Source organism: Alosa pseudoharengus, unplaced genomic scaffold (assembly GCF_046254945.1).
Source record: "Alosa pseudoharengus isolate Yale_2024_CS ecotype anadromous, Long Island Sound unplaced genomic scaffold, YU_APseudo_1.1 YU_APseudo_1.1_scf_8, whole genome shotgun sequence".
In the NCBI taxonomy this organism is placed as follows: Eukaryota; Metazoa; Chordata; class Actinopteri; order Clupeiformes; family Clupeidae; genus Alosa; species Alosa pseudoharengus.
Genome location: NW_027468870.1, coordinates 21,904,377 through 21,925,452, shown reverse-complemented (window position 1 = coordinate 21,925,452; position 21,076 = coordinate 21,904,377). Strand labels below are relative to the sequence as shown.

Sequence of the window (21,076 nt, the reverse complement as noted above, 5' to 3'; positions counted from 1 at the left end):
TAAGCCCCTTGATGTGATGAATATGTCTGCTTATACAGCTAAGGAAGGATAAGGGATGCAATATGATAAATATGTAATTTCGGTAACACTTCAGTTTAGGGAGCACACGTTAACCATAAATACTTGATTATATAAATTAGATTAGATAAATTAGAGTTTCTAACGTGTTCCCTAAAAGAAAGTGTTGCCGTAATTTCTTCTGATGATATTGTTTTTACATTGTGCTCTAACTTCCTGCTCTTTCCTTTTCCTTTGTCTGTCCTGCAGGGCGTGAGTGACTGACTGACTGACTGAGAGACTGAGTGAGTGTGAGAGTGAGCGAACGGGGGATGAACCAAATGAACAACAAGCCGTACCAGTCCCTGTCCAGGGCTCGACCCGACATGGAGCTGTGCTACTCCAGCTCGTCGGAGGAGAGTGAGGAGGGCGGCGGCCCCCCCAACCACTTGCAGCAGCAGCAGCCCTACGGCCACACGCACAGCAGTGGCCAGTACAGCCACGACCGCAGGCTGGCCTACAACAGCCACCGCATCAAGAGGAAAAGCAGCCCTCAGCCCTGCACAGGTGACCCCCGACACTCACACACACACATACATGCATACACACACACACGCACGCACACACACGCACGCACACACACACACACACACACACACACACACACACACACATACACACACATACACACATCCACACACACACACAAATGCACACAAAGTAAGAGACATATGAACATGTAAAACACTGACAGAACTATGCACACCACCGTGAGATGAGTGATTATATATATTATAATAATATATTATTATATTATATTATTAACAGGAGAAAATGAATGATAAGTTCCATGGAGAACACACTGCCATGCCCACATATTACAACTGCCATTGCTTTGCTTGATGTTTTCTTTTCCTCGTCTTGGTAAGCTGCAGGCCTAAGGCCAAGTCAGAGTAGATAACATTTAGCACCAAAGGATGCTTATTATGTGATATGTTATATTTACTTGTGATATTTACTAAATTTGAAATCCTTGATGCAACAGTTAGTGAGGCTTTGTGTGAAGAGTAAAGGTGTTTGTACTGATGTGTTGTAATGTGCACAGCATAGCCTGTCTACATGGTGAGTGCTGCTGTGAGTCTGGTGTGTGAGAAACTCTGTGCCATGTGATGGGACTAAATTAATCACCCTGCTACCAGATGGAGCTCATTTTAATAATCTTTATGCACATGTGTGTTGTCAAAATTGGTGGTGTGTCTGAACAGGGGAATCGTTTTGAATGTGTTGTGCATGCATATGGCTCTTCACGTAACATGCGTCTTATGTGTCTCTATCTCTCGCTCTCTCTCTCTCTCTCTCTCTCTCTGATTGTTTGCTATTACTGCTATTTTTGCAAAACTCTACATAATAATCACAAAACCTTAAACCAGCAAAACATTATAAATGTTTTACAAAAGGACTCAGAAATCTTACATAAGGTCACTTTTTCCCATTTTAAGACACTGCCTTTCAAAATACCACTGCCCAATGGATTACACACAGCCATCAGGTGTATTCATAATTACATATTATTATTATTATTATTATTATTATTATTATTATGTATTAGTAGTATATGCGCAATTCCATGCAAAACTGTCACGTCCATAACGCCAACTAAATACCATGGCATTGTGTTGGCGTTATGGATGTGACAGTTTTGCCTGGAATTGCCCATATTTTATGGTACTTACTGTAACTGTAAACTCGCCTATCAGATCTAGGCAACAGGTGAGTTTGCACATACATACCAAACACATTCATACCAAACAGATGCATGCCAAACACATACATACCAAACATATACATACCAAATGAGATTAAAGCCGCATTGGTTGACCATGTTGTAAACAGTGAGTTGAGTTATTTGACCAGAATGATGCAGGGTCTGTGAAAGGATGCTTTTTAAATGGTCTTTTTGTCTCCACTAATGTTTTGACTGCAATTCCCCTGTGGTTTATTCTATTTAAAATATGTTCTGTTCTGATTACCAGTGCAAAAGGCGACATATTTGTAAATGGATAGATGCATTTAGTGATTTTACAATGTGGAGAGAAACAATCTGTCAAATCTAATCATGCTAAAAATCAAACCTAAAACTGAGCACAGGTGTGTAACTAATTCAAACAGGACCAGACTTGTGTTTGCCCTATGATGAAAAAACAATTCTTTCTTTTATAAATAATGGTATAGTTTTGACTGAAGTGTTTCATTTTCCAAAAGATCTGAGGGAGGGGTTCTGATATTTTAAAAGCACCAGAGGCTGCAACTTTCTGCATGGATTTAAAGTGAGATTTTAATTTTTCCAGACACGAGGCTGTGATTTGCTTAATCGCAGAGGGTGTTACACTCTGTGCATAAAAAATGTGCCGTATAAATAAACACTTACTTACCTATTTGGGTGTAGCGTTGTGTTAGTTGTATGTAGTGTTTTCGGGGGAAAAAAGGGCCGGTTTTAAAAACTGTGCTTAAGCGATTGAAAAAGCTGTGATACTGTACTGTACATTATTCTGTGGGTAGGACTACTGTATGTCTAGTAATGCATGCATTTGAGAGGAAGTTGAAGGCTGCCCAGTGATCTCTTTGAGTGACACGCAAAAACACACACACACACACACACACACACACACACACACACACACACACACACTCACAATCACACACACACAGACACACACACACACACACACACACACACAGACACACACACCTCTACATACTTACTGATCAACGCAGAAGCCATTACAGAAAAGTGTTTTTCTTTATGTAAGATGAAGAATGCACATCTCATTTCCATACATTGTGTGTATGTGTGGTCTCTCTCTCATTCTTTCTCTCTCTCTCTCTCTCTCTGTATGTGTGTGTGTGTGTGTGTGTGTGTGTGTGTTTAGTGGACTATAGACTGAATGAAGAGGTGCACTGTACAATTCTATGTGAGTGGTCCTCGATGCTTATTGACACTCTGCTGATGCTCTGTCAGTGGACCTCTGCATGAATGGCCGATAGGATGAAAATAGGAGAGGCACAATGCTGTATTATCTGAGCCATGAAATAATCAAGGTTAACACTGCTGTTTAATGTAATGGCTATTTGTATGTAATATAAGTGTACTACCAAACAAAAATGCAAACGTGTATGTGTGTGTGTGTTTGTGTCTGTGTGTGTGTGTGAGAGAGAGAGAGAAATTGCGTGCGTGTGTTTGTGTGTGTCTGTTTCTGTGTGTGTGTGTGTTTGTGTGTGCGTGTGTGTATGTGTGTGTGTGTGTGCGTGCGAGCATGCATGCGTGCATGTGTGTGTGTGTGTGTGTGTGTGTACATGTTTGTGTGTCAGAATGGTTGTGCCTAAGATGTCTGAATTGGTTTATTTATTCTTAGTCTGTGGTGACATGTCCTCATTTTTGACCCGTTTTAAAGCTTTTTTAATGCAAAATAAACCTATACCCCTTCTTATTTTATGGGTCTGTGCATTCCCCTGTTATGCTTTGTGTCGAAGAGCAACATGACACAGTTGACTCATGATTCGTTATTATCCTTATTTATTTATTTATTGTAGTTCTTTGATATATGGCCAGAGATTTGATTTGATTTCCAGTGACAACTTTTTTTTAACAAAGGATTAACCTTTCAGAAACTGCAAACAGTGACAGAGAGATTATGTAAAACTGTGGAATCATGAATTACATGAAGTAGATGCAGAGAGCAACAGACTTGGATATAGCAATAACATTTCAGGCGTGGTTCTAGGAGTACTTGAACGGCTGTTTTGATGTGTAGATTAAATAAATCTGAAATTACCAGTCAGATTCCCTGTCTTTGTTGAAATCCAGGGGCTTTCTGTGACTGCGCCTGTCACATGGGTTTCAATAAAAAAAGAAAAAAATGTATCATGGCAAATGTTATTGTTTCTTCTGAAACATATGATGGGTGCCATGTTTGCATCACAAGTACGAGCACAGGTGGTAGATGTCGTTCCATTGTGAACTCACCAATCGGCATTGATCGACAGTGATACGTATATGTGAAAGAGCGAAAATAGGGCAGGGGCGGAAATAGGTAACTTTCCGATATAGGCCTAGAACTCTGAGTAGACAACAGCTGTCAGTGATAGTTTGTTAAATTTTATAACAATTAAAGATATACTATCTAATTACTTTTCATCTCTAATTTCTTTATTAACGACAATAGTTCTCAATTATTTGGTTTTTAGATGTTTTGCTGTGTATAAAAAACAACACAAGAAATGCAATAAAAAGATTCTAATTTGTACATAGACAGAGAAAGAAAGATGACATATGGTCTGCAAATGTAGTAATAAAGGTTGCCGTGACTAAGACGCCATTATTTGACCTATTAAATGATAATAATTTGATATTCGAATGAATCTGATACACCTTAAATTTGTCAGTGTAGAAGCATTACATCTTACTATGCACTTATCCACATTTCAGCAATGAGTATTTCTGAAAGCATAAATAATTTGAAGTACATAAAGAGTGGTCTTCATGTAAATCTCTACATTTTAGTGATACCCACAAACTCTGCTGGAAATTGCTGTGAATTACCACGCCATTGCACAAGAATAATTTCCAATATGTGTTGTTACTGTTTTGTTTCCTGGCAATATATCCTGAGTAACAGGAATACAAAGGAAATGTGTCATTGGGAACTTAGCCATAAACTAATGTTCTGTATAATATAAGTATTCTATCTGCCTTGGCCTTTTGTGTTGCTGCGGCGTCTGGTCTGACATTATTAAAAATGACACACCCCCATGCCCCCATCTTCGCTCCTGCCCTTCAATCTCATAAATGGAGTCTTTTTGTCATTGTTTTGTGTCCTCCCCCATACATATGTATTGTTTTGTTCCTTTTATTTGAACCAGGAAGCACTGACACATAGACACCCTCACGCATTCGGTCTTGTCTGACGGAAGCACATACAAAAAAAAACATGACTAGAAATTGGCTTTCTGCTTTCATTTATTGGTGTATTCAAATTATGCGCATGGAACAAAACATTCTGTTCCAGTTGCCCTGGAAACTGCATAAAATGAACAAGAGCCATTTGCAGCACGCTGCAGAGCTCCCTCAACCCGAACAGATTGAGAGGAGAGCAAGGCAGTGAGAGATCTGAGACATGCTGTTTGTCAAGAGTAGAGGAGAGAGAGAGAGAGAGAAGAGAGAGAGAGAGAAAGGCCAAAGAGGAGGCAGCTGAAAATGAAGGCACCCGAACAGAGACGGAGGCAGGGGAAAGGACGTGTAGAGGGGAGACCGATGGGAGGAGATGAAAACGGGAGAAAAAAGGCAGACTGACAATGGGAAGTAGAGAGAGAAAGAGAAAGATAGATAGAGACCACTGTAAATATTGACATGCAAAAGAGGATGGTATAGACACCTCATTCCTTGAAAAGTAGGCTACTGTATGTCGCTCTGTTCATTGTGGCTTGCTTAAACAAATTGACCTTTCATGTTCCTAAAACAAACCATATACCAGAAACCAGAAATAAACAGGGTGGAGAAATGCTGAATATCGAGTTATTTGCAATATTTCATATTTCACATATTTCAACATGACTTTGATATAGATAGCAAGGAATTCAGATACCTCTGAGTCCTAGCCTACTGTACATCTAACTGAACTTCTTCGAAATGAAGACATTTCATCAATCTATTTATACAGTATTGGACTCTTTCTCTCATGCTCTCTCACTCCAGTAGGGGGATGCATGTGAGTCTTACTGATGAATTACAACGAAGGAATAACTGCGACCATCCATCGGCTACCAAAACAGTGTGTGAGGTTTTCTGATTGAACCTAATCTTAAAACAAACACAGTCTCACTTTGAAAACACCAATATATTGAACCAAGGGGCCAATTTCTACAGTAGTTGTGTTCCAGCTTCCTTCAGGCCGAATGCGTGAGGGTGTCTGTGTGTCAGTACTTCCTGGTTAAAGTCCTACTTAAAGGCTCATCTGCTAGTGCCGTATGTATCATTTACTTTGTTATTTTGGCCCTTCCTTGGAAAGGTCATTGTATACGCATGAAGACACAAGGCTTCTCAAAGACAGACTCCACCAAAATAATCTGATTAGAGGCGGATATACTTCCATGGCTGGGCTAACTCTTAAGACGTGGTGACAGGCCACGATCACGGGCCCAGCTTAGACCAGACATCAGGCCACTCCGCAAATTTAGTTTGATGTCCGTGAGTTCCTAAATTCCCATTTATCTAATCCAGTTCCCCTCCATCCATATACAAGCATACAACTGACTGTGAAAAAAAAAAAACGACACCATTTTCAATATTCCTTTTTCTTCCTCCAACACGCATGTGAGCCTTTGAGTACTATCCATTCCCCCCTTTGTGCTTGTCCAAGCAGGCGCTGATGACGGGTTGCAGTGTAAAGGCACTCTGAAGCCCACTGAAAGAGGGGAATTGAGAAGAGAGGACAGAGAGAGAGAGAGAGAGAAAGCGAGAAAGGAGAAAGAGAGAGAGGAGGGGGGGGGGGTCGTAACAAAGGGAGTTAGTCATGAGTGAGCCGACGAGGCGAGGCAAGCCGGAGGAGTGTTTGTGTGTATGTGTGAGTGTGTGTGTGTGTGTGTGTGTGTGAGCGAGTGAGTGTGTGAGCAAGTGCTCAGTACTCATTTGTGAGAGCGTGCTTCGGCGCTGCCGGCTGGGACGGCAAGGGGCAGTGAGGTGGGTCGCACTGAAGGACGGAACCACCGCCCCACTGTAATTAGGGCTGAGATGATTACTGGAGAGAGAGAGAGAGAAAGAGAGAGTGATGGAGAGAGAGCAGGAGGGAGAGGAGAAAAGAGCCAGAGAGAGGATGTGAGGGGGAGAGAGAGAGAGAGAAGGAAAGAGGGAAAAAGAAAGAGCAAGAGAGAGAGAGTGAAAGAGGGAGTGAGGGCCTCTAGCACACAGGCCCTTTAAAGAACACTTTACTCTGTCCACCTGTCCTCTGTTTAATCTGCTGAGGCTTTCGCAACACACACACACACACACACACACACACACACACACACACACACGGTGACACACAGCGAGACGGTGTGTAGGCTAGAGGAACTGAGGAGGGAATAGAATGTGAGCTGGTGATGTGGGAGGCTGAGCTCGGTCAGAGCTGTCTGAATACCATTTCGCATTGCACTGGCTGCCATCGCAGGAAAGGTCAGCTGATTTGTCAGACAACAGTCAAACATCGCTGGCCTACATATAGTAGACCACCCCAGACAGTGATGTTGGTCCTCTCTCTCTCTACGTCCCTGTTTGTCTGTCTCTGTGTGTGTGTGTGTGTTTGTGTGTGTGTGTGCGTGTGTGTGAGTTTGTAAGTGTGTGTGTGTGTGATGTGGGCTGGGTGAGTGAGTGTGTGTGTGTGTGTGTGTAGGTAAGAGATATAACTTTATTTGCCACTTTGTCGCTGAAGTTTATCCTCACTCACTCCTACTAACTCTCACTCACTCACTCTGAGTCACTGTTGATCCTTCCTGCACACAACCTCTAATTAAAACCTAAAAAGAGTTTCGGCTGAGGTTAGTGTGTATGCGTTTGCGTACGTGTGCGCCTGTGTGTATTGTGTGTTTGTCTGTGTCTGTATGTGTGTGTGTCTGTGTGTGTATTAGTGCTTGTGTAAGGCTGTGGAATGTCTTGCAATAAGTAATCCAGCAGCATTTGGGGCTTTGAGCTTCCCTCGCATCTTCTCCTGGGAGAGCACGGCTATGATTAGTCCCTCATAAATGCCATGAACTCCGTGCCGCAGCTCTGAATGTATCTAGTGCTCATTATTGTTCACGCAATACTCTACAGTATGTGGGAAGGAGCAGGTTAGGGAAGGGAGTTAGAAAAGAACAGTTTGAGGTAAAGGAGTTTGAAAAGAACAGTTTGAGATAAAGGAGTTTGAAAAGAACAGTTTTAGGTAAAGGAGTTAGAAAAGAACAGTTTGAGGTAAAGGAGTTTGAAAAGAGTAACTTAGTTAGGTAAAGCAATTAAAAGTGCAGGTTAGACAGGCAAACATAGATAGAACGTTAAATAAAGGGGTAAAAAAGGAACAGATCAAAGGTATGGAAGGAGGCAAGTTAAAGTAGTTTTATTGTTTACTCTATTCTCTCCATTTCTTCATATGTCTCTTGTTTAGTTTTCCATTGCATTGAGTTCAAAATAGTCTCTCTAGCAATCAGAAAACTATTGGCCATCTATAATTACAGTCATAAATGAATGTGCACATTGGTACACATGAATGTGCACATAAATGTGTTTGCTACTGGGAGTATATTAGGTCTACAAAATGGATGCTCTGCAGTTCTCCAGGCTGCGGTGTGCAGCAGTTGTGTGTTGTGCAGTGAAGAGAGGAAAGGAGAGGAGAGGGCGTCCTTTCCTCTCGCTCTCCAGAGCCATGGGAGGCTCTCCTCACTAGTCGCCGGCAGGAACTCTGGAAGGCCCCCTACATTCGGCCTGAAATATTCATCTCTGATTAGTTTGTGTTTTCACTGCACTGTGTGTGAGGAGAGTGGAAGAGAGTGAAGTTCTGTCTCCACTTGATACGTTCTCCCTCTCTCTCTCTTTCTCTCTCTCTCTCTCTCCTTCCGTCCCACACTCCGTTACTCTCTCTTACGCTAAACAAGCGCACACACACACATACACACATACACACACACACACACACACACACACACACACACACACACACACACACACACATGTATACATGCACATGCACATACACGCAAATGTAGACACACACACACACACACTTCTTTTTTCCCATCCAAGTTGTCCATTTCGAATTACCATCTGATCACCACAGTAAGATTGTGACTCAAACCATCTCTAGCATAATCTTTACATTCCCACCCACTCTTACAGGGCCCTCCTCAGAATTTATCAAGCATGCCATGTCCTTTGTGTGAGATTGGATAGGATTTCACTCTTTTGTTGTTGAATATACAGCCACCGACAGTAAGAGTATGCCATTCAAATGTTTAAATTCCAAAAGAGTATATCACGTTCCCATTCCAATCGGTTGAATTCATAATTCAATAGACTATAACCAACTCATCTTTCAATAGACTATATCCTACTTTGCCCCAGCTATGCTGATGCCTAACTGACAAATCCAGAATATATTGTAAATGTAATGTTATATTGTTGGAATGTTGCTGCCCCTTCTCTGTCTCTCGCTACGTTTACCCTCTTCTCTTTCCCAGATGAAGAGACTTCCTCTGTGCACCCTAATTGATAAACATAAAATGTAACTTCAACCTTGCTGTCTCCCTCACTCTTTCCCAGATGAAGACCTCCTCCAAACACCTTAGCTAATAACCACAGAACGTAACACTAATGTTGCTGTCTACAGTATCTCTCTCCCTCTCTTGTTCCCAGATGAAGACCTCCTCCACACACCTAAGCTAATAACCACAGAACGTTACTCTAACGTTGCCATCTATCTGTCTCGTTCCCAGATGAAGACTTCCTCCACGCGCCCTCTTCCCAGCACTCATATGCCGGCGGCGTGTCCGTGGGCGCTGGCTCCGACCCGGACACTGAGCCCGAGGGCCCGGCATCTCCGGACCACGCGCTGCACCTGTGGATGCAGGAAGTGAAGTCAGAGCGCGGCGGCGGCTCCGCCCTCTCCAGCCGAGCCAACTCTATTCTGTCCCTCACGGACACCGAGCAGGAGAGGAAGTCGGACGTGGACAACGGTAAGACACCACAGCTGCACAGTTACTGACATTTAGCAGACGTTTCTTCCAAAGAGACGCTGAATCAAAATGGCGGGCTCAGTAATCAAACCCGAGGTCACCTATTGTCGGGCGGTGATGCTATGGCAGCTCTACCACGCCCGCAAAAAAGTCTACAGTACGTACACGTGGAAACAAATACAGCGCATGCATAAACAATACTACATAACATAAATAAATAAAACAACATACATAAAACAAGATGCACATACATATGCTGTAGGCTACAGAAGTGAGTACAACTGTGTGCAATATCACTCAGATATCCAATGATTCAAAAGGGTATTGCAATGATATTACTTCTAAATTTAACAGTATAGGGTATTTGCTTTTATGTAAAGTTAGAAAGTAACAGTGGATTTATTTTATTAAAATACAGGTCTGGAGGGTCTCAATGCAATAAAAGTTAGTGCAGCTTTATTGCTGAGATTGAAATCTTTTATTTTTCAGTGCTTCATATGTCTGCATTGATTTTTAAATGCCATTCTGACTTTTTTTTAGCTATTCTATACTTGAAGGGTTGTATTGCTCTTCCTTTCTCTATATAATGCTCCAGAGATGTTGAATTCAATCCAGGCATTATACAGCACTTGACCAGCTTCTTTAGAAACTCTTGCTCAAGTAGAGCAATGTGCTTTGAATCATTATCAGGCTGGAATATGACTTTTCTGCCAAATATCCGGAGACTTAGGTATGAGCTACACCAGGCGCGTAACTGAAGCGTTCCGTTCGCGACGCGTAAAATCTATTTTAGATGAATGGTCTATTTTTTTTGAACGTACGCCCCACTGTCACGTCTGGTGTAGCTACTTCCATTGATTATAATGAAAGCTAATTGTTGCAGCAGACGCAACGCGAACGGAACGCTTCAGTTACGCGCCTGGTGTAGCTCAGCCTTTACACTCATGCAGCCCCATACCATGACACTCACCTCTTTTCTTCACTGTCATACAATCTTGTACAAAGCCCATTTTCAGGTCAAAGCTTGAAACATATTATTCAGTGGCAAAAAGTGAAGTAGGTGCTTTATGATAGACATTAGCTGCTCATCACTGTGAGTACTTCTCTTGTGCATTGCCAACTTTTAAGTTCAAATTTGAATCTTACATTTTCAATTGGGAAAAGTTAAAAGTGGATGCTTTTCAATGTATAGCTCCTCCAAGGTCTTTACAACATGCTTGGTACTTTAGATGACAAAAGATCCTTGACCACCATGTATTTTTTGAATTCCTTTTTTTTTTCTGAAGCAGAAAAAAAATAGGTCATAATAGTTCCTTATTCTGCGGTGCGACATTGCCTTTTTTGCTATTTAACCTTGTAAGAGTGGAAGTTAATAAAAGATTCCACACAGTACTTTTTAGGAATAGTGCAAGTCCACGGACAGGTTCTTCTGCAGAGGTAAGGAAGTGGCATACTCATTATTGACGTGTGCTCACATGGGAGGCACACACACACCCCCGCATGCCGCATCCATGACGCAATTCTCGCCGCGCGCCGTGTGCACGGGACACAGACGCAGGACTATATTTGGGCCCTTATATGTCGGCCCTATGTGACGTTTGGACTCTCTTGTACATACTGATGGTTTACATGGTCAGACTGTTCTTTCACTTCTTTCTATTGAAGCATATGTGGACTAAGATTAAAATAATTTGTTTCTCTGCAGGAAGGAAGTGGAATTTGTGGCTTTTCTTTTCTGCTGTCATTGAGATGCTGAAATAGTTGCAGTTATTACAATTTCTAGTAGGGTGAGGGAATGTATAATTGTGAGTCTTCCTGGAAACTATACAAATTTTCATCAGTATTCAGTAAGTGCTTGTCTGCCTGCCTATGTGTGTGTGTGTGTGTGTGTGTGTGTGAGAGAGAGAGAGAGAGAGGGAGAGAGAGACGTCTCTGTGTGTATGTGTTCAGTGACTGAGGACAAGTGTATTTGGATGAAAAAGTGTTTACATTTTTAATGATGACGTGCACTGAGAGAGGTTCATGAACAGTTTACTTCCATTGCACTCTCACTCACACACACACACACACACACACACACACACACACACACACACACACACACACACACACACATTTATGATGTGAAGCATTCAGTGTTTCTCGGTTTCTCTCTCTTCTCTACCTTACTATATTGTGCTCTCTCTCTCCCTCCCTCTCTCTCTCTGTCTCTCTCTCCCGCTCTCTGTCTTTCTTTCATTTTCTGTCTGCCCCCCTCTCTCTCCCTCTCTCTGTCTCTCTCCCTCTCTCTCTCTGCACCCCCTCTCTCCCTCTCTCTCCCTCCTTCTCTCTCTGTCTCTTTCTCCCTCTCTCTCTCTCTGCCCCCCCTTCTCTCTCTCCCTCTCTCTGTCTCTCTTTCCCTCTCTCTCTTCCCCCTCTCTCTCTCCCTCTCTCCCTTTCTCTCTCTCTCCTCCCCTGGTTCTATTCATCTGTTCCTCATGGCTTTGATTTCTTTGCAGTCCTATCTGTCTCCTCTTGTTCTCGGAATGTCTCCATATTGTCATCCCCCCTCTCTATTGGACCGCTCCCCCTATATGTACTTTACAGTAGTCATGAGTTTGAAGTATTATGCCACACAGGCTTGAGTCTTTATCAATGGTATGTGGATGGGTGTCTGGAGAGAGAGATAGATAGAGAAGAGAGAGAGAGAGAGAGAGAGAGAGAGAGAGAGAGAGAGAGAAAAGTAACTACATTTTACATATTGGTTTCTTATTTTCAAATCTACTTAGCACATAATTACTGTTACTAGTCAAGGACGTAAGGGTTTATCATTGAGGCGTCTACAGTTTAGTTTATAGATATGCGCGCACACACACACACACACACACACACACACACACACACACACACACACACACCCAGGTGGATGAGGTGGAGTGAAAGGAGGACAGTGTGGAACTAGTTATTGTGTACAAGTCACGTCCACTTTTTGTACATCATAATGATGATAACAATGACGATAGCAGGATGCGTTTACAGACGGGAAAACTGACAAGCTTCTTTAAAAAAAATGATGAAGTATGATCTGTAGCCCACTGACCAGCCTGCAAGGTCCTGCTGAATGGTGTTTCTGGGCTCGATTCAGGCTTCTGATATTGCAGATTAAGATGTGTCCTGTGCTGTTATGATGCACAATTATACATCTATCATACAAAATATGCACACCTTGCCTTGTGCCAACCTATTTACATTAAACTCCCATTTCAACGCACCGTACCACCCAGTCTCATACAATATTAGTTCAGCAGGACACAGAGCATCCACCACAAAACACACACACATTCCGCAAGGTCACGAACACACCGGTCACACTACGTTTTACAGTTTTTGTGAGCCAACACAATGGGCCCCATAACATTATTTCATTGTGTGTCATGCAAAATGCCATTCAGTATTTTTTGTTTACTGTGATTTGGAATTCTGAGAAAGTGCTGTGTGCGTTGACTGTGAAAAGAGATGCAGCTCTCCTTGCTATGCATTCAGCCTCGCTCTCTCTTCCCTTTTTATGGGTCTCTCGTCAGTCTCTCTCTCTCTCAGTCTCCTTTGTGTTTCCGTCTTTTATAGGGTCGACTGTCGGGGTTTTTTTCTTCTTCTTCTTCGTCTTTTTCTTTTTTATCAGCCGCTGTCGGCAAGAGTGATGTTCTCTCGGACCGATCTTTGTATCTGGAGACGTGTTGTATATTTTGCTTTGATTTAACAGGCCCAAATTAAAACTAATTACAGGGCCGAACGCAGGGAGTAATTCCACTTGTGCGGGCCGGTCTCATGAGCCTTCCAGATCATTTGTATCGACGATCCTTTGTTTGCTGTGGGTGTGGACTGTGCTCTGAATGGCCATTAGGCATCACCACAGTAAATGGACTCTCATTGGACGTCATTATTCACCCCCTTGGAATAGAAATCTATCAGTGCGATAATAGAGAGCAACGTTTTTTTTTCCCAGTGTGAAACACTATCATCCGGTGGACACCACACTACACTCCACACCACACCACACCACACAGCGCAGCCTTGGCAAGGACATTTCACTAGCCTTTCTACTTTTTCCCTCCTCGTCTCCCATTCAGACACGTCCTTCAGCTGTGACGGTCATTTAGTGGACTCGATGGGTGCAGAAATGTTTGGCCGTGCGCTTGGCCGTGCGCTTGTATACACACACACACACACCCACACACACACACACATGCACACAAACACATCCATTTAATCATCACTGAATTTCTCAGAAACGTATTGACAAGTCACACAGCAAGATGTCTGCTTGCGATGATGAAAGTCTTGCCTTTTGTATGAGAGCTTTGTATGAAGATGGCTCTTCTCGTCTCGTAACCTTGGTCCATGGTTGACATGGACACATGTCTTAAGACTTACGGACCGGTCAAGTCTGAATTGTGGCAAATCAATGAGCTTGTGCTCTTCCACCTACAAACGCAAAGAAAGATGGTGTAGATGGAGAATTAGAAGGAGCGCTCATTTTCCTGAGGCCGCGGTCAAAAGCTCTATCCGCAGCACTGAGGGGCAGAAATAAAAAGGTGTGTGTTTCGATAGGCGGCCGCATTTTCTACTTGAGATGCTAAGGATATTTATTTATCTGTCCATTCAGATGTCTAACTTACAGACAGAAAGTCAATCTTCCCCTCCCTGTACAGTTTAGATCAATGCAGAGCTTAACAGAATAATAGTTCCTCCTGTTTAAAGGTCCTACTCTTACTCTATATGCTTCAGAGCTCTCACTTCTTCTCTCTCACTCTCAAAATCATTGTACTGAAGGTCTGCAAACTTATGTCTGCAAATCTTTGCAGAATTATTGCATGAAAGAAAGTGACACTAATCATACACATTTCTAACCCCTCTCTCTCTCTCTCTCTCTCTCTCACTCTCCCTTCTCTCAAATTAATTTAAATTCATAATCTTATTCATTGTGTTAACATGTGTTGTGGCTACTGATGAATATGAGTGTGTGTGTGTGTGTGTGTTCACACACACATATACTTGTGGGGATCGGTGAGAGAGAGACAATCTTTCATGTGCATATGCAAATGCATGTAAATACCTATGTGTGAATCTTCAGCTTCGTGTGAATCTTGATAAGATGCACTGATTCAGTGCTTCTGGTAATAAGGTAGACACACTCAAACATACAGTACTCTCTCTCACACACACACACAAACACACACACACACACACACACAAAAACACACACACCCATACACAAAACACACACACACACACATACACACATACACACTACACAAATCGAGGGCAGGCTAATCCTGGCAACCATTTGTATGATTAGACACCGAGATGCCCTCAATAAGAACAGCAATATTCTCCACAACAGATTCTTCTATATCTCTCTAAATCACTCTTACCCTGTAGTAGCTTACATTAATCACACGGTTTATATGTTCAGCTCCTCCTCAGTCTGTTTTTATTCCACTAGGTCCTTTTATTTCATCAGACCTCGTGGAGTTACGCTCACCGTTCACCGAGGGCCGCTGCATCGTTGGTGTGTGTGTGTGTGTGTGTGTGTGTGTGCACGTGCCTTATCAGCATATGCGGTCGCACTTACTGCTCTCCAGACAGTTGGCCATTAAGATGTGACATTGCGAACATTGATAATGTCAGCCGTCGGGGCTGCACTCCGGCTGGCTGGGGCAAGGCGGTAGGAGGTAAGGGAGTGGGGGTTGTGGGCGGAGGATGAGGGTGGGTGGAGGAGAGGAGAGGAGAGGAGAGGAGAGGAGAGGAGGCCCCAGCCAGAATGGCTCCTTTCCAGGCCCGCTTCGCCGCCGCCGCCGCCGCCACTGCTGCTGCTGCCTCCTCCGTCTCTGTGCTGCTGCTGCTGCTGTATGGCCTGCACTGGCCACCTGGGGGGATATCATTGACATTTCCGCTGCCGACACACTGAGCGCTTCATTATGCCGGGGAGGAGTGTGTCCTGCTAATCCACCAATGAGCCGCTGCGCAAACAGCGCAGTTGACCTTTGCAATTACCGCGAATGGAGCTGAGTCAAGACATGTGTGTGTGTGTGTGTGTGTCTGTGTGTGTGTGTGTTTTCTTTAGACAGTCTGTCATTCCTTAAGCCTGACGGCACTGAAGACATTCCACCATGGCTGTAGTAGGCTATTCCCCTTTGCTATAGAGCTAGACATTAACTCATTTTCTGTCCCAAATGCATGAACTGGACATGTGAATGTTATTGGGTTTTGTGTGTGTGTGTGTGTGTGTGTGTGTGTGTGTATACAGCCCTTGCCACTTAATCTACTAAACCACTGTTCTACTGCACTTTTTACCCCCCCCCCCCCCATTAATGAACAAATAGGCTGACACCAGACATAATTTCACTGCATTTCTTACTTCCAGTAACTATATGCATGTGACAATAAACGTCCTTGTATCCTTGTATCCTTGTGTGTGTGTGTGTGTATCCTGCTGAGCTGTGCATTTAAGGTTCACAGGTGTGCTTGCAAGAACCCTTTAGAGATTAGCCTTGCCTTGACCAGGTCTTGCAATGTCTGTCCATATGTGTGTGCATGCGTGTGTGTGTGTGTGTTTGTGTGTGTGTGTGTGTGTGTGTGTGTGTGTGTGTGTGTGTGTGTGTGTGTGTGTGTGTGTGTGTGTGTGTCTCTGTGTGTGTAAATGCATTAGGCTTTTTGCTCCAAAACCACTGCCCCCAGCAAGCTATCGACCACTCCATTCGTCACCGGTGAGGGGTTTTAGCCGGCACGCCACACCTCGCCGTCCCTGGGCGATGACAGATACAGGCCTGGGCTTTTGTCAGAGTTGTACTGAGCAGCCAGGAGAGAGGTGCGGAAAGGTTGAGGCGTAAAAAAGAAAAAGGGGAAAAAACTGTTTCAATTCCCAGCAGGAGGATGAGGCCTGACCTGCCTGGGCCAAAGGCACGTGTTAGATGGGTCTTTAAAAGCCCTTATTCTTTACTTGAGCTTCTCACTGCTGGCGTGCTGACATATGGCTCTGCTGGAGTCGAACCACACACCCAACACACACACTCACACACACACGCACGCACGCACGCACGCACACACGCACACACACACACACACGTTAACAACTCCTGCAACTCCAGATCTTGCCCTTCATGCCAAAGCAGCAATCATGGGTAATTATGCCCATGTAAGATATTTGTATTCCTGAAGTGGTGGGGGGCTCAGTATGAAATTTAAAGTTATCTATCACAGTTTCTGTCATAAAATGTAATACTCATTTAACATGTGACAGGCCTCATTTGAAATTCAGTCCAAAAAGGTATTATTTGTCCAATTTGTTGTCGCCCACTTCCATTCCTCAAGCAAGTCATCGGCAGGAGGGGAAAATGAGAAAATGATAGCTCAGGCTTTCATGCTGTAGTTCAATAAAACCATTCTATTAATTATTAATACTTTGAGGAACCGCATATGCCAGGGTCGATATGATTTGATGGATCCACATCTTTTGAATGAATTCAATCAGTATAATTTAAAAGTGTGGACATCAGAGGTGCCTGGCTGCTACCGAGAGAGGGGGATAAGAGAGAGAGAGAGAGAGAGAGAGAGAGAGAGAGAGAGAGAGAGAGAGAGAGGAAAGTTGGAGAAAGAGAGATTGTGTGGAGAAAAGAATGGGAGGCCTTAGAGGAGAATGTGTGGACTTTAGTGCATTCCTGCACGTGGTGCTTCAGTGAGAATTAAATGGGGTGTACCTCCAGCATTTCATTTCCCTCACATCAAAGGGGAGTATTAAGCAGCCATCTTTAAAATGAGGATAGGTGTTCAGACAGACACCGCAATCCTCTCACGCATACACCCGCTCTTGACATTACAGTAATCTGCCCCCCCCCCCTCTCTCTTTCTTGTTCTGCTGGTTTGTCCTAACAGTTTTTCTGCTAATGATTCTGTCTTTCTCCTAATGATGTGTGGGGTGGAGTGATTCCACGGGTAGACCTGTAGCCGTAAACGCTGTGACTGGCAGGAGAAATGGGCCCATCTCTGTGTCCTCCAGACCGGCTAGCTGGTTCAGTGGACTGTCCTCCTAGAGCAGCAGTGATTAAGGTGATGACACCACAGTGCAACTTTATGAGCGTTGTTGCTGGGCAATCACATGACGTGTTCCTAATGTTCTGATTGGATGACAATGACACGTTGCCCTCTGATGATTTACGTTTTTCACGTAAAAGAAATATGGCCTATTATCAAGCGGCAAGTGTCTGAGCAACACTGCTTAGCCCTCTATTGCTGAAAAAAGTTGCCTTGTGTATCATCACCTTGAGCTTACTCGACTCGCCCCCTTTTGAGGGGAAACTGCTGCATGTCTTATTTGCAAACACACCATACCTCCCTCAGAGTCTCTACAATCTGACTTTCTCTTTCAGCCGCCTGCAGTCACCATTTGATGGATGCGGGAAGGGGGAGGTGGATAGGTTTGTTGCTTTTTAAGGTTGACGGAATTAATTATGTAGACTCGGCAGAGGCTGCTATCTTTTCGAAAACAAACCCGTATCAGCGTCGCCGGGGCCGGTCTATTGAATTGCTGTTCTTACTTCTTTTCCTCCAACGTGAAATGTCTGCGGTTTGACTGAGCCCTATTGCTTTTTTCCCTCTCTCTTACTCCTGCCATATCTACGCCAGGGAAATGACAGTTCATTACTATTTCATAGCTTTATATAATACTACACACACACACATACACACACACACTACCACATGTTTTCAAGTTTGTGGCTATCAATAGATATGCACTCTTGTCAGTGAGTCTTCTCATGTGCAATAATCTTTTCTTTTTTTCCTTTGTTTTAAATGTGGTTCTTTTTAAGCGTCCCCTGGGGAAGATTCCCATTATTAAAGTCTCTCTACTTGATCTGGCCCAGAATAGGTTTCTGCCACTGATTTGTTATTACCTCATAAAGCACGTCCTTTGTAATCCTTGCTTGTTAGCCCATTGCACTTGTTTGTGCAGCTCGGTTATTTCATCGATAGAAAACCAGACCACAGGAAAAGACTCCATTTTGAAGACAGCTCCTTCTCCTGCTTGCGGCCTTGCAGCCTGGCTCAAATAAACACGAGGCACGTCGGTCGCAATGGCTTCGCTTTTCTCTAGAAAACAATTGAAATTGAGTGCCTTGAGGTGAGGAAAAAAAAGTCCCACTGTCACTGTGAGCAGACCCTAAGAACTGCAATTTGATGCCGCCATTTTAGCTTCATTCGAGAGGGTGTGTGAACTATTCACCGATGAATAGGACGTTAAAACACACATTAAATGCTGGAAGGAGACATTGATGAAATTTATTTACAGTCCACTTGATTTAGGACGTCTTCAGAGACCAGGAAAAGGGCAAAAAGAAATGGGGGGCGGGCTGGCACTCTGTTTGAACTCCCTCAGTAGCACCTCAGACTTGACAGGGGATTTGCGCGACCAGCTCATATGGGTCACGTTGAGTTCTGCCTGTAATGTGTGATGTGTCGTCAGACATGGACACCCACACAGTGGCCTTCTCTGCTTGGACTGGTCTGTGCAGGCTTGCGGTAAATTGTGTCGTTTTTGACACAGGCGATGAGCTGTAGCCTGCATATCCATGTCCATGAAAGCCGCCCAAATGCAGCAGGCGTTATTTGCTCTTCCATGTTCACTAGACTCTGAGCAGGCTTGTACCTGTGTTTAGGGGGATCAGAGAGGGAGAGGAGAGTTGGGATCACTTGCTAATATATGGGTTTTTTACAGTAAGAGAGTTTTGGAGAGTCTGGGGAGTTTAAGGGGAAAATTGTAAACACATACAGTATATATCTGTTTGTTTTTTAGAACCATGAAAATGAATGTGTAGATAGATGTGTAAATCTATCTTGTCTGCATATGTTCATGTCTGATGGTTATGTCTGGTGAGGGTGTGTGTATGTGTGTGTGTGTGTGTGTGTGTGTGTGTGTGTGTGTGTGTTTTCTCACTGGCAATGACTTCTGTCTACTCCCACTCCTTCGGCTGACAGCCGTGATCTTACGCCCATTACTCCAGCCTGGCAGTCGCCCACTCCCGTAAATCTCTCTCTCTAACTTCTCCTTCTCCTCCCTCCTTCCCGCCTTTCCTTCATTTTTTTCTCTCTCTCTCTCTCTCCACGCATCCTCCACTGTCCTCTCTCCTTTTTTACTCGTTCATCAGTCTCTCCATCCATTAAACATGAAGCCAGTAAGAGGCCTTATGAGGAATATAAATTAGTGATGCTGAGAGAGGCTTGTTGGTGAGTGGACAGCCCTGTGCTCTCCCTTCACTCTGACTGACTCCTCCGCCCTGCTGTGTGTGTGAGAGAGAGAGAGAGAGAGTGTATGTGTGTGAGAGAGAGAGAGAAAGAGAGAGAGTGTGTGTGTGTGTGTGTGTGTGTGAGAGAGAGAGAGAGAGAGAGAGAGAGTGTGTGTGTGTGTGTGTGTGTGCATTTTCCACACAGGGAACATTATTTAGCTGTCTTTAGCTTTAACTGTACGATGGATGACTTGCTCCAGTAAAGCCGTGTTGATAATAAGACTCTTCCCAGACATTCCCATGTTTCCTGTGTGCCCTCAGTAAGGGAAAGAATCTCTAAATGACCTGTCAGATGCAACCAAGCCACCCGGCAGTTATACCGTTTAATGTCCCTGCCCATGTCTCCACAGTCACAATAGCAGAGATCGGGCGGGTGTCGAGGAACCTCCGCCGTAACTCGCCCCTCTTCCACGAGAAGCCTCTTCGGGTGCTCCCCAACAGGCCGCACTGTTCTTAAAGACTTTTATTCGGACGCCCCCTCCCTGAGCTCCAGCAGTGCGAGGCTCCACTGCGGAGGAGGATTAAGCTGCTCTAGAACAACAGAGGTGGTCACGTCTGTCAGCGAGGAGCAAGCAAGCGCCCGGCCATCGCTCCTCTCTTCCTCTCCTCTCTTCCTCTTTCTCTTCTCTTTTCTTCTTCTTCTTCTCCCTCTCTCGGCTCTCTCTCCCCTCTTTTTCTCTCGCCCAGACCACATTAGCTTTATCTTAGCTCCAAAATAAGAAGTAATTGCAGGGCTACGCTGTGGGGAGAGGCGAGCATCTTAAGTTGCGCTGTCGGATTGGTGTTGCTCTCGCTGTGCCGGTTTTAACCAATGAGCTGTCTGTCTGCGTGAGCTCATTTTCTCCTCTTGCTTTGGTGTTCTTGTCTATCTAACGCTGGTTTTGTGTCTGGTTTATGGAAGCGCTGGTGAGATACCCCCCCCCCCCCTCTCTGTCTTGCCCCCCCGCCCTCTCTCTCTGTCTCTCTCTCTTTCTATCTTATCCTTCTTTTCTCCTTAGTCACTCCATTGTCACACCCCACTG

At 44.0% G+C, this 21,076-nt stretch overlaps 1 protein-coding gene across 1 annotated transcript in view; it reads left to right on the top strand.

Moving 5' to 3' along the window:
• The first annotated feature begins 329 nt into the window (after positions 1-329).
• The window catches only part of tenm1 (teneurin transmembrane protein 1), a 138,442-nt gene continuing 117,695 nt past the window's right edge, over positions 330-21,076 (top strand). Inside the window, exons 1-2 of the mRNA XM_076274926.1 lie at positions 330-564; positions 9,496-9,735. Of these exons, the coding sequence (XP_076131041.1) occupies positions 330-564; positions 9,496-9,735 (475 nt within the window). The remainder of the gene's footprint in view (positions 565-9,495; positions 9,736-21,076) is intronic.